The 14,683-nt window shown below is 45.3% G+C and overlaps 1 protein-coding gene and 1 pseudogene across 1 annotated transcript; both read left to right on the top strand.

Moving 5' to 3' along the window:
- Positions 1 to 2,955: 2,955 nt before the first annotated feature.
- On the top strand, positions 2,956 to 3,588 carry LOC136454674 (probable metal-nicotianamine transporter YSL12; annotated as a pseudogene).
- Positions 3,589 to 4,084: 496 nt separating this feature from the next.
- Positions 4,085 to 4,426, top strand: LOC136454673 (probable metal-nicotianamine transporter YSL11). The gene has a single exon (XM_066455019.1). It carries the CDS (start codon positions 4,085 to 4,087, stop codon positions 4,424 to 4,426), a length of 342 nt encoding a protein of 113 aa, XP_066311116.1.
- Positions 4,427 to 14,683: the final 10,257 nt, after the last annotated feature.

Here is a 14,683-nt window from a genome sequence, read left to right as displayed (position 1 = left end):
CATTAATTGGCAGCCCTCCGAAAGTTCCTAGCAGCCAAGGTTCTACTGCAGCCACAACCCCCATCAATCGCATACGGGAACCAACTAGTTGCACCTAGTGTTTCTCAGCGGCCGATAGAACATTGTGATGGAGGTGGCAACGGGTGTGGCACATCCTCCTGGTGGCTTACACCACAATAATATGATACCATCGGACTACACTAGGGTCGAGGTACATACCGTGAAGTCTGAGTTCATCAAGTGGAGGATAGACTACGCAACTCTCGAGGGGCTGGTGTTACTTAGAGAAGTAATGGGGCAGTTCATCCTCTAGCACAAATGGGACATTATATTGACTGATTCTTCGCCGCCTCTCCCTCTCTCAAATTTGGAGTGAGTTGTTGAGGATGGGGAGATATTTTCACCATCTCATGACCACCACATTCATGAGATGCCACATTCTTCTCTGCCTCCTAGCGAGCATGTGCCTGATAAGCCACAACCTTCTCTAGCTCATACCGAGCAAGTGCATGATGAGATGCCACAGTCTTCTGAACAAGCACAGCCGATACATGAACAATGAGTGCCTCCTGAAGAAGGTGATGCACAAGAAGATGAGGATGTGCCTAAATGGGAACTTCAAAAGAAGCATCCAATCACCATAAGGCCAATTTATGTTCCGATGAAAGACGTCTTGTTGGTGCACAAGTGATATGCCCTTGACTAGTTCAAGCCTAAGAACCAAGTTAAAAAAGTCCCATCACGGGCTTCTAAGGAGGCCGTCACTAGCAAACTCCACTAAATATCAAAGCAGTATCTAAATATTGATGCCATCAAATGGCCAAAGGATTGCTCGAAAACATATGAAAGAGGCAAGCCCTTTCTACCAAACCGGGATATCCAGCGCCTACCACTTGGAATGAGAAGGTTCAATGATTGGTACTTGCGTGTTCTCCTAACGAGCATAGACCTCATACAAGCATGCTTCCCCACCGGCACATTTGGAAGCCTAGCCGGAAAAATTATATTTGACTTCAATGACATGTAGACATACTTTCACCTCGGAGCAATGGAAATGAATCTAATTCGCACGTGGTGCCTATAAGTCCTTGCCCTCCCGATATGATATGAATGTAATCTTTGGATTTTGTTGTAACTAACCCACGCCGTGATTTGTATAATGTAAGTGCGCATTGTAAAACAAATGCCAAGTGTGAAAGCCAGGTATATATACCCTCAAGCTATAGCACAAACAAATTTTAATTACCCTAGACAGTGAAAACTGGATGACAAAGAGCTAGCTGTTGGAATGACCCTTCGAGAGAAAGAGGACATCCATGCGAAGAAACTAAGGCAAGAGGCCCTTAAGGTTTTGGCATACATTACCCTGGCTTTTAAAAATCTCCAACAACACTCTACTATATGGCTACCATACAACTTCGAGTAAGTTCAACTCTATACTTAAAGCTTTGTTCAATATATTTTATTCGATGCAAAAGAGGTTATCTAGTTCTATGATTAAATCCATGCAGCAACTACTGGATTTGTATAGGCATCGATGTCAGGAGGAGCACGGCATGTGTCTTTGATTCAATAGATAGGGACCCGGTGACATACAAAGACTTCATATTGATTCTCAAGATGTATACATATTGACAATCCTCATTAGCTTATATATTTGTATACATACTTGTAACGTTCACTTTTAGATACTAACAAGTTGTATTTACTAAAATAATTAGAATAGGACATTTAGGTTCTATGTTAATCAACATCACGGAAGGCATGATCCAATAAGGAAGGAAATCCTGGCTATAAAAATACTATGTGCGGTAAGTGTAACATACTTTAGTACTCCATTATATGACTGTCAAAAGCATTATTTAACATTTTCATATGCAAAACACAGAGTGCCCCAAGCAGAAGCCCGAGAGTGTATATTGTGGATACTATGTATGTTCTATAATGAGTAACACCGGTGCCTACAGGAGACACCCCTTTAGGGTAAGTTTGAACCTCTTCACCCATAGTATAAAAACTTCACACATGATATGAAATACTAAACCAAAATTTGTTCTCTTGTAGTGGAAAGAAGAGAAAGAAATGAAAAGAGACCTATACAAGGATGACCAACTCTGAGAGCTCATCGGCAACCTTTGCAACTTCATATTGGACCAGATTGTACACGTCAAAACACCTACCATGATCGAGATTCTGACTTAGGTAGAAATTCTCAGTACCAACACTTTCATGAGACTGAAAGGCTAGCTCTAGGCCGTTAATAACAATGTGTATGGAATTTGACATTGGTCTTACCTTGTGGGACGGTTTGGACTTGTGAATTATATCTCTTTAATAATGGATTGTATATATTCTTGTGAATTGCACTTGTAATGGTAGTTTATATAATGCTCTTATGCTTGTGGTCAGATTTGAATTATATATGTTCCGGTTAGATTTGAATATATATATATATAGAACTACTGTTCTGCAGCTGGCCATAGAATAATTTATTCTGTGGCCACTTTGAGTTACGATAATTACCATGCTAATTTACGAGATTACAGTAACTTCTTACTAAGTGATTTACTATAACATTATCGTAAATATCACCATGAGTTGTAGTAACATGAGTATCGTAAATGCATATTCATGTTATCGTAAATTGGTACAAATATTATCGTAAATCAAGGCGGCTATAGAATAAGTTATTCTATAGCCAGCTACAAAATAGCCTTACCCTATATATATATATATATATATATATATATATATATAACGCTCCTATAAACAAGAATTATAGGAGCGACTGGGTACTATAGTCGCCCCTACAAATCTATTTTGTAGAGACGTCTGGTGTTACCAGCTGTCCTTACAAATTAATTTGTAGAGACGGTATGGTAGGGGTGGCTGGTCGAGCCGCCTCTACAAACCATCTTAAGCCAGCCCTACAAATGCTTATTGTAGTAGTGAGTAATGATGAGCATCATGTCGACGGCTGCCGACCTGATGCAGGACTTCAAGACCGGGTACCTGACGCTGGCGTCGCCCAGGTCTATGTTCATCAGCCAGGTGATCGGCATGGCGATGGGCTGCGTCATTGTGCCCTGTGTCTTTTGGCTGTTCTACAAAGCCTTCACCGACATCGGCATCAGCGGCAATGAGTACCTAGCGCCGTACGCCATCATGTACTAGAACATGGCCATCCTCGGCGTGGATGGCTTCTCGTCGCTCCCCAAGAACTGCCTCACCCTCTGCTACATCTTATTCGTAGCGGCCATCGTTGTGAACCTGATTAGGGACCTGGTGCCGAAGAAGGTCGCCAGGTTCATCCCGCTGCCGATGGCCATGGCGATCCCATTCTACATTGGGTCCTACTTCACCATCAACATGTTTGTCGGCACCGTGATCCTCTTCGCATGGCAGATGATCAATAGGGCCAAAGCCGATGCCTTCGGACCTACGGTTGCGTCAGGGCTGATCTACGGCGATGGCATCTGGACCCTGGTGTAGTCCATTCTTGCGTTCACCAAGGTGAAGCCACCGATTTGCATGAAATTCCTATCCAGGTTGGTGAATGCCCAAGTAGACGGCTTCCTCGGAAAATAAGCTGTGAAAATTATGATCTGTTAGCAGTCAGCATGAATCACAAGTGTATATTGTGTTGATGCACCATGCTATAAAATGTACCGGGACGGGTAAATGTTGTTTCGTCATGATCTGCTTTTGCTGTACATGAGTAAGTACACTAGTCGTATACGCATCAGCATTATGGTACCAACACCCAATAGCTCTATGTTACCAGCGCCAACCCAGTGCCCACCAGAATCCCAGAGCCTAATCGTGACGCAACTGGATTCCAACTACCTTCAAATAAATATGCCGATTACCAAGCATCAACCGAGCCATCATGAACCATTAGACAACCACCATGGTGACTGGCACCGCCGCCGCCAGCGCTTCTAGTGACCCTGTCACCCATGCGGGAGCCGACGCCTTGGAGTCAAACGCCAGCCTGCTGCGGTGACGCCACGCCGGCGGGCTTGCGGGCACGGACAACAACGACGACAGGGGCGGCAATGCCGAGGTGGTGGTGGTAGCCTCGATGGAGCAGGTGTTCGCGGACAAGCCCGTGCAATCGTGGCGGGAGCAGCTAACGGTGCGCGCCTTCGTGGTGGGGTTCATCCTCGCCATCTTGTTCAGCATCATCATAATGAAGCTAAATCTCACCACCGGCGTCATCCCCTTGCTCAACGTCTCCGCCAGCCTTCTTGGCTTCTTCCTCATCTGCCTCTGGACAAAAGCAATTGAGAGCATGGGCTTGCTGAAGCAGCCCTTTACGCGACAGGAGAACACCTTCATCCAGACCTGCGTCGTCTTCGCATATGGCCTCGCCTTTAGTAGTAAAACCCCCAAGGTGCTAAAACTCCGGCCAAATCCAACTTAGCATGCCTACGATGGACAACCACATCGGTTAAAAAATTGAAACAAAGAGGTATGGGCTATGAATGCGCCACTAACAATGATTATGGACCCAAAAACCCACTTTCAGAGTTGATGGACCTAAGTGAAACTAGAGCGCAAGTTGATGGTCCACCCATGCATTTAACTCATAAAAATACAATTGTTCTAGCACATGTCACATTTTAGTACCTTAATTCTAACCAGTTATAGATAAAAATAATATTAATATTTATGATAACAAATAAATATTATTGATTAATTATGAAATGTATTTCCAAAATAAATTAATTTGGAGGCATTAAATATAAATACCATTAGCGAGAAATTTAATCAAATATGAACCACTTTATGTGACACGTAACCCATAGTTGCATTATTTTTGGGATGAAGATAGTGTGTACTGATAGCGAGTACAAAGCAACAAATGCCCTTGTCGATCAGCCATCGTGACTATAAGTACGACACCGCAGCGCTCAAGCATTGCTCGACAAGACTGGCATATAGAGCCACCCACTATGCGATGGGCCTCATGACCTCGGGCCAATCCCCCGAGTTCGGCCGAACCAGAGATAGCCTCTACCTGGTTTCTTAGGGTTGAGGTCAACACAACCATGGCGGATAGGGCTGACCGTCAACCCAAAACGGTTGCCTACCCCCACATCATTGGCACGACGACCTCCAGGCTTCATGGAGCTAGGACGGAAGCTACGCCAAGACCATGACACACTAGGAAGTTGGTGAACAACCACCATTCCCATAGTGGCGCCACCGCCAGCACAGTATCCCTAGCATACGCCATGCCTCGGCGTGGGGAGTGAGACCTCGATGACCATGCCTGGACGTGCCAACAGAAGCTAGCACATGGTAGAATGGATTGTTGGCCAAGCTTACTATCTTCTTCCTCCCTTGGTCTCACAGCCACTCGGGTCAGGAGAACCCTACACTTCTACATGTATCCCGCCCCACATGGCTATATATGAGGGGAGCTGAGCCTTCTTCTTGGGGGGATGGGGCCCCTACCTCTATCTTTCTACCTGTAGAACTCTAGCTTACGAACCACCATTGTAAGCCCTTAGAGCACTTGAACCGAGGAACACGAACTCGCTACCCTCTAAAACTAGACGTAGGGCTTCGTCCTGAACTAGTATAATTTCCTTGTGCCTCGAGTCTGCCATCGTCTTCCTAAAAGCAGCGCGGCGCTAAAAATTTACTCGTCGGTCTTTGAAATACCAACAGCTCATGACTTCGTGCTAGGCTTAGCGCCAACAGCACATCGAGACGCACCACCATCGCCTCGAGTCGTGTCGCCCCTCCCTCTCTGCTCACCAGTGCGTCTCATCGTGTAGCTGCCATTGCCCTTCCCTGCGCTATAAAGGAACCCAATTCGTAGGGTTAGAGGCCTAGAAGGAGGCCGAGTGGGAATCTATGCAGAAACGCCATGAATAAACCCTCTGTATCCTCCGTTCTCAAATTGGTGAAGCCGAGTGCCAAAAAGCAGCCACCGAAACAAGAAAAATTGATGCCTTTGACTCTTTGTTGAAGATGATGGAGAAAGCCGAGCTCTTTGATACCAATCTTAAAGGTAAAAGAACTGTACGACTTCTCTGTAGCTCATGACATGTAGTAGTCGGTGATCATAATGGTGATCATTTATGGTCCTTTTTGTAGAAGAGCAGATCAGAACCTAGCAGTTGGAAGGTGAGGTGAAGGAGCTGACTGAAGCCCTAAGAACTAAGCACAACCAAACTGAAGAGGAAACTGAATGACCGAGTGAAGAACTCGCTTGAGCTAAGCTGATAAAGTGGGGAGCTTATTGTGATCTGATGCAGGCTCAGAAGTTAGTGAATGACATGAAAAGCTAGATAGAGCGCAGTCGGAGTGGAACATGCTTTGGTAAGCCGTGAAGCCACTCAGCCTCCTCTTCTTAAAGCTAGAAGATGGTGAAAGAGAGGTGGGTAGATATAGTAAAAGATATCCCCAATCGCTTCGAAAGCTATGTGTGCAGAGCCACCAAGGTTTGTGTCTAGAATGTACTCGGTACGCTCCGAGTGCTATACCCTACTGTCGATCTCCAGCAAATAACCATGGATTATGATGATGAGGGCTGAGGAGGAACTCGACAGACTCGCCACCACCATAACTGATGAACTAGACCTTAGGATGGAGAAGCCTGATGAATAGGCTGTATAAGTTTGAAAAAACTTGTTGAGCACATGTGTCGGGTAGCCACATTGTAAGAAACAATGTTCTTTTGCTTGTGTAAGCTTGTTAGTTTAATGACAAAACTTAGCATGTATGCTGTGAATATGATTTGTCTTGTTTGGGTACTTAAGCAACTAAGATGGGATTTTCAAATCATTTAGACTTGGTAATCTTTCAAGTAAGACTGTAGTCTGCTTAGGCTGTAAATTTGTCTTGTCGAGTCCTTTAGAAAGACATGTAAGACTGTGTAGCCAAGTAAAAAGGTGATCAACGTAGTCGCTATGATTAAAATCATGTTGGACCCTTCCGCTGATGTTAAGTGCTCAAAATCACTTGTTCAACGAACCTATATAACGATTGTTTGCTGTTAGGATCCCGTCCCGTAGCCAATGAATCAGGTTACTTGCTTCTAGGAATCACCCTACCCAGGACGACAAGCAATAGCTAAACTAAATGTTGGTAGTTGGCTCCCAGTCAAGGAGATGTAAGCCATCCAGGTAGGAGGCGTATCTCGTGTAACATAGCTTAGTACTCGGTATACAGAATGAGAACTATGTGTCGAGTGAATTTATCATATTGAGAGATGTATAGCCACGCAAGTTGTCAGCTGTATATCTCAAATATGATGTAACAAAAACTTCAACAAAGAGGGACAACTAAAAAGTTGTGTAAAAAGTAAAAAGACAGATTCATCTAGCGAAGAACATTGATTCTGTATTAATAAAGAATCTTAAGTACATGCTAGGACACTGAATTTACTTAGACAAGAAAACTACTTAATAATATTAAGCATAAAATCTTTGTAGCTAGTCGATATTCTAGGAGTTAAGCACGGGATCGCCGTCCTCTGTGATTAACTCGAAGGAACCTGGTCGGTTAACTTTGGAGACGATGAAGGGGCCTTCCCAAGGGCTGAGTAGCTTGTGGTGTCCTAAGGTATTCTGGGTACGTTTGAGAACTAGATCTCTGACTTGAAGGGTATGAGGGCGCACGTTCTTGTCGTAGTGACATCGTAGGCCTTGCAGGTACCTGGCAGATTGGAAGAGTGCGTTAAGCTTAATTTCTTCAGCACTGTAAATTTCCAGCCACTGGGTTTCGTCTTGTTCAACTTCATTGTACTGTTCAACCTTGGGAGAGTTCCATATAAAATCTACTAGTAAGATGGCCTCTGAGCCATAAACCAGGAAAAAGGGTGAGTAGCCTGTCGCTCTGCTTTGCTGAGTGCGCAATCCCCAAACCACCATGGGTAACTATTAAATCCACTTGCCGTCGTAGTCTTTAAGCTCATCAAATAGCCTGGGCTTTAATCTAGCTAGGAGTAGCCCGTTAGCCCGCTCTACTTGGCTATTTGCTTGAGGATGGGCTACGGAAGCATAGTCAATGCTGATGCCACAATCTTGAGCCCAAGTTCTGAACTCAATAGTTGTAAAAGGTGAGACGAGATCTGTAATGATCAGATTGGGCATACTGAACTAGTACATAATGTCTTGCATGAACTCGACTGCCTTTGTAGCATTGAACTTGACGAGTGACTTGTACTCTATCCACTTGGTAAACTTATCAATAGCCACATAGATGTACTCGAAACCACGCGGTGTAATCAATAAATACTTGTGTCCATGCTGGGTTGACCACTAGTACCTAGACATCAGGAGTCGGAGTACTGGTGGGTCTAGAGGCCTCCTACTTGATTGAAGGCACTTGGAGTTCCTGAATAAACATATCAGGGGGTACCTGGGCTCTGTCTGATCCCAATTTGGCCAAAACATCAACTACAACATTGAGATCTTGCATAACATGGAGGATTTCTAGACCTTGGTAGTATTTCTTAGGTTTACAGACTTCTGCGCAGTAAGCGTCCATAGTTTACTGAAAAGTACTACATGTATTTAGTTGACAAATATTGCACATATAAATCTTAAAATAGGTTGTTTCAGTTACCATGGTCCTAAAAACAATATATTAGCATTATTCAGTAATCTAAAAAAACACATTACTAATAACGATGATGAGGAGTCGATAACGATGATGAGGAGTCGGCGTGTGTCAGGGGACCTCCACTAGCTCCAAGCCTCCAATGGGTTAGGCTAATCTGATGTGACGACCTGCATGGCGATGGCCATGAAGGTGAGGTTCTAGAGCATGACGATGACCTTGGAGTAGGCCTAATTAGTGTGGCGCTGCTTGAGGTATTGTTAACCTAGTTGATGACCACCAAGGAGTCGCCATAGACAAGTAAACGCTTGATGGCAAGTGAGACTGCTACTCGAAGGCTGTGAAGGAGGGCCTTGTACTATGCTTCATTGTTGGTAGCAGACCAAAGTATTTGTAGGGCATATTTAAGCTGCTTTCCATCTAGAGATATGAAGAGAACACCAGTGCCTACACCTCCTAGCTTGAGGGAACCATCGAAATACATTTTCCAATGGTTGATAATAACTGTTGGAGTAGGCTGCTGGGCTTCGGTCCACTAGGCTATGAAATCAGCCAAGGCTTGAGATTTGATAGCCTTGCGGGACATGAACTCAATGTTGTGAGCTCTGAGTTCAAGTGACCACTTGGATATGTGTCCTGTTGCATCCTGATTGCATAAGATGTCACCAAGTGGGAAGTCGGATACCACTATTACCTTATGTTCATCAAAATAGTGGCATAGCTTGCATGAAGTAATCAAGATGGCATGGAGGAGTTTTTGCACGTGCGGGTACTTGACCTTAGATTCTGACAGCACCTCGCTAATATAGTAGACAGGTCGTTGTACCTTATATACATGCCCTTATTTAGCCCACTCCACGACTATTGCCGTACCGACTATCATAGTAGTAGCAGCTGCAATATAAAGTAAGAGTGGTTCATACTTCTCGGGTGGAGTAAGAATTGGAGAGGTGGATAGGTATTCTTTGAGCTTCTAGAAGGGTTCGTTAGCTTCGGTTGTCCACTCAAACTCACTTGTCTTTTTTAGCAACTTAAAGAAGGGCAAACCTATCTCCTCGAGTCATGAGATAAAATGATTGACGGCCGCCATGCACCATGTTAGTTTCTGAACATCTTTGGCATAGTGAGGTTGAGTCATCTAAGTGATTGCTCGAATCTGTTTCATGCTAGCTTCGATACCCCGATGGCTCATGAGGAAACCCAATAGCTATCCAGATGGAACTCCAAACACATACTTGGTTGGGTTAAGCTTCCACTTGTACTCACAAAGATTGTCAAAAGTTTGCTTCAGGTCTATGATCAGAGTAGAGGGATCCTTGGTCTTGATGACGACATCATCCACTTAGGCTTCTACATTATGACCGATCTGTTCACTTAGGCATGCCTGGATAGCCCACTGATAGGTTGCCCTGGCATTTTTAACCTAAAAGACATGGTCATGTAACAATAGGCACCAAATGGAGTGATGAAGGATGTCTTGCTCTGATCTTCTTTATAGAGGGCAATCTGATGGTATCCCAAGTAGCAATCGAGGAAGGATAAAAGAGCTGAGTTGGTCATGGAGTCTACGATCTGATCAATATGAGGTAAGCCGAAGGGATCCTTCGGGTAGTGCTTGTTGAGATCTATGTAGTCGATGCACATGCGCCACTCTTTCGAGTTCTTCTTCTAGACGAGTACTAGATTGGCCAGCTAGCCAGGGTGAAGAATTTCCCTAATGAACCCGGCTACCAATAGCTTGGTGATTTCCTTCTTGATTGCCACTTTCTTATTAGGTGAGAACCGTCGTAGACATTGCTTAACCTGCTTTGAGCTAGGATTTAAATCCAATTTGTGCTCAGCCAACTCTCTTGGAACACCCAGCATATCAGCCGGCTTCCATGCAAAAATATCATTGTTTTCCCTGAGAAAGTTGGTGAGTGTGAGTTCCTATTCTTTAGAGAGGTGGGCGCTAATGATAGCCGTCTTAGAGGGATCACTAGTACCTAGATCAATCTCGATGGTTTCCATCTTAGAGGGTGGGGTAATGATTCCCACCTTCTTAGTCAAAATCTCTGTGTCTTCCGGCTTAGTCTGCTGTGCAATATTGGCAATCTCCTATGCTTCATAGACTTGCTGTGTTCTGGCTACAATCTAGACGACTTCCGTGTCATAGTCATATGAGAGCTTGAGGTCGCCTCGAAAGGAGAGTACGCCGTTAGGACCTAGCATCTTGAGAAAGAGGTATGGGTAATGTGGTACGACCATAAACTTGGCCAAAGCAGGTCGACCGAAGATAGCATGGTATGATGATTCAAAATCAGCCACCTCAAACTTGATAAACTCTGTTTGGAAATTATTTGGGTTGCCAAACGTTGTCGAGAGTGTGATTTGTCCGAGTGGCATGGCAGCCTTGCTACGTACTATCCCATAAAAAGGGACGTCAGTGGGGGTGAGTAGGTTGGTAAACTCTAGACCTACTTCTTTAGCGTATCTACAAATATTATATTCAATCCTGTGTCACCATTGATCAGGACCTTGGGGACTATCATGTTGGCTATTGTTGCACCCAGGACGAGTGGATAGTGGCCGACATTAGTCATGCTAGTCCATTTACCTTTCCTAGAAAACTAGATCGGGTACTCAGACCAATTAAGATATTTTGGTGTTGAGGGTTCTCTTGCCATGATGTCCCAAAGAGCCAACTTCCCTAAGCGCTTGTTTGATGTAGTCGGTAGCCTAGCAAAGATTACTACAATTTGGCCCTTGGACTGTTGAAAGCCAGGGTTAGCGTTGTTGTCACCATCTTTGTTGTTATCAGCTTTACCCTTGCCTTTGTTGCTTTTGGCATAGAAACCTAGTTCTTGGAGTTGTCTGCACTCCACTGCCATGTGCTTGGCATTCTTGTGGAAAGGGCATGGTAAATTCTTGAGGTCTTCAAACTTCTTGTTATTCTTGTTAGACTTCTTAGACCTATCCATGGAAGCAAGGGTGCTGTCGGGTCCTCTATTTCTAGCGGATTGTCCTCCCTGATTGCTTCTGGGGTCGTAACCTTTATCTTGTGGGCTATGTGGGAATCGTTTGTGAGTACATTCTTTAGATGCAATTATCTTTTGTACTGTATGCTTGAATTCTTTGGCGGTCTCTGGATTATCATAGCAGAACTTTTTAAACTGCCACTTGTATTTGATCCCGTTGGCAAAGTGATCTATCACTTCCCTGTCTGTGATATCAAAGACGGGCTCGTATTTCAACAAAGTGGTGATATTATTACTGGAAGGATTCATCTAGTTTCTGTTTGCATGTTCTAAGCTCATTCTGAGTACTTGGGTGGGTGAGGACGCCGCAAATTTTTTCATAGAATTTGTGCTGAAGCTGTCCCCAAGTATCGATGGAGCGGGCTTGTAGTCTATCAAACCAGGCGAGATGCATAGTGTCGAGTGCCTTGGGAAAATACAATACTTTGATGTCGTCATCATGGCCTGCCAACTCGATGGACTGAGAGTAGATGCACAACCATTGGTTGGGTTCTGTCTTCCCGTCGTACTTAGCATGGTTGGACGACTTAAACTTGTAGGGAAGCTAGAGACAGAGTAGTCTATTAGAGAAACATTGGAACCTGTCCGACGAGATACCAGCCTCTCTGCACTCGGACTTGCCTCTACCTTCCTTATTGCTGTACTGGTGCCCATGATAGGCCAACTACGCGGTGCCCTAATTCCTATTCTTGTTACCCTACAGCCCTAGATGGGAGTGGGCTGGTACTCGTTGTTCTCCTCCTTGGTTACCTTGTGGTCCATGATGAGAGTAGGGTGGTGCCCGCGCCCTGGTCCTCGGGAAGGGTTAGCTTGAGATGTCACTTTTGTAGCCTACATTTGAAGGGCTATTGATTCCAAAATGACTTTGAGTCATTGCTAATCTAGAGTAGGGTTTTCTATGGCCGCTATCTCTTCTACCAGGGCATAGACATTGGCATAGGGCATGGTAAAGATCATGTGGCCTGCTACTTCCATGAACTTAGGCTCAATGTTGCATGATGCGGATGCTCTGATGGCATCACGGTCTTTGTGTTGTCGTTCTGCTTCTTCATGTCATAGAGCTATTCATATGCTACCTCTGTAGCCAAGCATCATCCTTCAATGTCTCGACAAGCCGACTGATACCGTTACCACTCTTCCCTGTGGTGTTGGACGCGGTTGCGCTGAGCATGTCAAGCTCTGTTCTTCTTTTCCCTAGCCGTCCTCTACTCGTTGGTTTCTCCGTTAGGTGGCACAGTGTCTAGGGAGATGTCAGACAAGGCTTTGTCTCCATCTTGGATATCTGGTGGGTTAGGCATAGGGATCTGGGGTGGTTGCCCAGCCAAGAAGACTTCTCTGGGGTGCCTCATGGCCGAGTGAGTTTCAGATTCTGCAATCATCGCAATGTCTAAGATCACTGTAGAATCATGATTGTTGTTGTCCACTAGAAGAGTGCTACTGTCTTGATAAGGCAAGAGCTCCCCCATGCCGACAAGACGAGATGGATCTGTTAAAGAAGTGTCGGGTCGAGCACCCGGCCAATGGACGATGCCTCCTTTGGTTGTGAAGGATAGAACCAATCCTCTCTAGGCACCCGCAAGAGGGATCTCTTGCTCAGACTGCACAAGGTAGCTGATCGTATCTTGATAGATTGAAGCTGAATTCTTGAGTCCGAGTAGAAAACGAACAGGGTCTTTGAGTTGGACTTTAGATGGGATCTCCAACCCAGACAAAGGTGACGTGTCCGAGCGGGAGTCATGGCTGATGGTGACCTCCTAAGTTCGAGTTGAATCGGAAATTGAGAGGTGTGAAAACTTATCGGTGAGTTGATCCAGCGTGGTCGTCGAGACATCTGGTGAAGCTTGAGGTGCCGAGATCTCCATGAGATGACTTTGGAGCTTGCCGTTGTCGTCTGCCTTGCAGATCTAGGAGCCGAAGATGAAGGTGGTTCCCACCGAGAAAATCATGTCATCGAGGCCCGCCGAGCTCTCGATCACAAAGTCGCTGAAAGCCCCTACCTAGCGCGCTAGCTATCGGTGTTTGATGACCAGCAACTCATCATAGGGTTACCTAGGATGATGTTTGAAGGGCTTCGGCGTACGTAGAACTCGACAATAAACGCAAAGAGACGAACGATTTATACTGGTTCTTGTCGAGTAATAGCCTTTATGTCCAGTTGGCATGTAGCCTTTTGCGTTGGATTGATTGTATGATTCTTAGGGTTACAAGGGGGTGCACTGTCCCTCTCTTTATATAGGGGAGAGGGTAAGGGCACGTATCTAGTCCTAGTCGGTTATAAGTGAAGAGTCCTAGTCCTATTACAGAATCTAGTTTTCATAGTAAACCAACTAAGTTGATCTAGAATGGCTTGAAGTCCACGACACCTTGTCTCGCATCCTTCAACAGATCATGGGCCATCCCAGGGCCCATCCGAGTAGTACCCCCATGGGGAACCCCTAGGACCCTGGTCCATCAAGGCGAGCTTGAGGGAAGCATTCACTCCTGTCCGCTCTCCGCTGGCGCTCCCGTTTGCCTGGTCCGAGGATGGATGCGGCGACGTGAGTTGAAGAAGGGCATAAATGTCATTTTACACTACCAATGGCATAATAATCAAGATTGCCAAACTGTTGATGCTTAATTAGGTCACACACTCGATAAGGAGTTAGATCGCTCGATGTAGGGCCAAGCCGATTTAGGGATTGACTGGCGTCTAGGGGATATCCACACCTAGACCTTGTGCCTCCAGCGATGAGCGTGATATGCAAGACATGTCACTGGAGGAGCCTCGCCGGGAGCGTGATACGCAATACACGCCAGCGAGGTCTCTTAAGACCCGAAACCCCACACGCCCGGGAGGGAGTCCGTCGGGGCGTGCGGCGGCTATGGGCTGCTCTAGCCGGCCTAACCGCTCTAGAGCGTCATCGTCGTCGATCCTCCAGTCATGCAACATCGACGAAGAAAGTGGAGAGGAGGCAGATAGGAAAAGAGGGTAGAGAGAGGTTGTAGATGTGTTTTTTGACGATTGAGTGTTGGATAGTTCAATCGGTCGTGATCCTCTCGTATATATAGAGGGTGTGGTCTTATCCCAATAAAAAACAACTCCAGAT

This window comes from Miscanthus floridulus, chromosome 5 (genome assembly GCF_019320115.1).
Source record: "Miscanthus floridulus cultivar M001 chromosome 5, ASM1932011v1, whole genome shotgun sequence".
Classification (NCBI taxonomy): domain Eukaryota; kingdom Viridiplantae; phylum Streptophyta; class Magnoliopsida; order Poales; family Poaceae; genus Miscanthus; species Miscanthus floridulus.
Note: the sequence above shows the minus strand (reverse complement) of the source record. Positions and strands in the feature narration are given on the sequence as shown.

Excerpts from the sequence above, each read along its gene's own strand:
- LOC136454673 (XM_066455019.1), top strand. The coding sequence starts at position 4,085 with ATGGAGCAGGTGTTCGCGGACAAGCCCGTGCAATCGTGGCGGGAGCAG.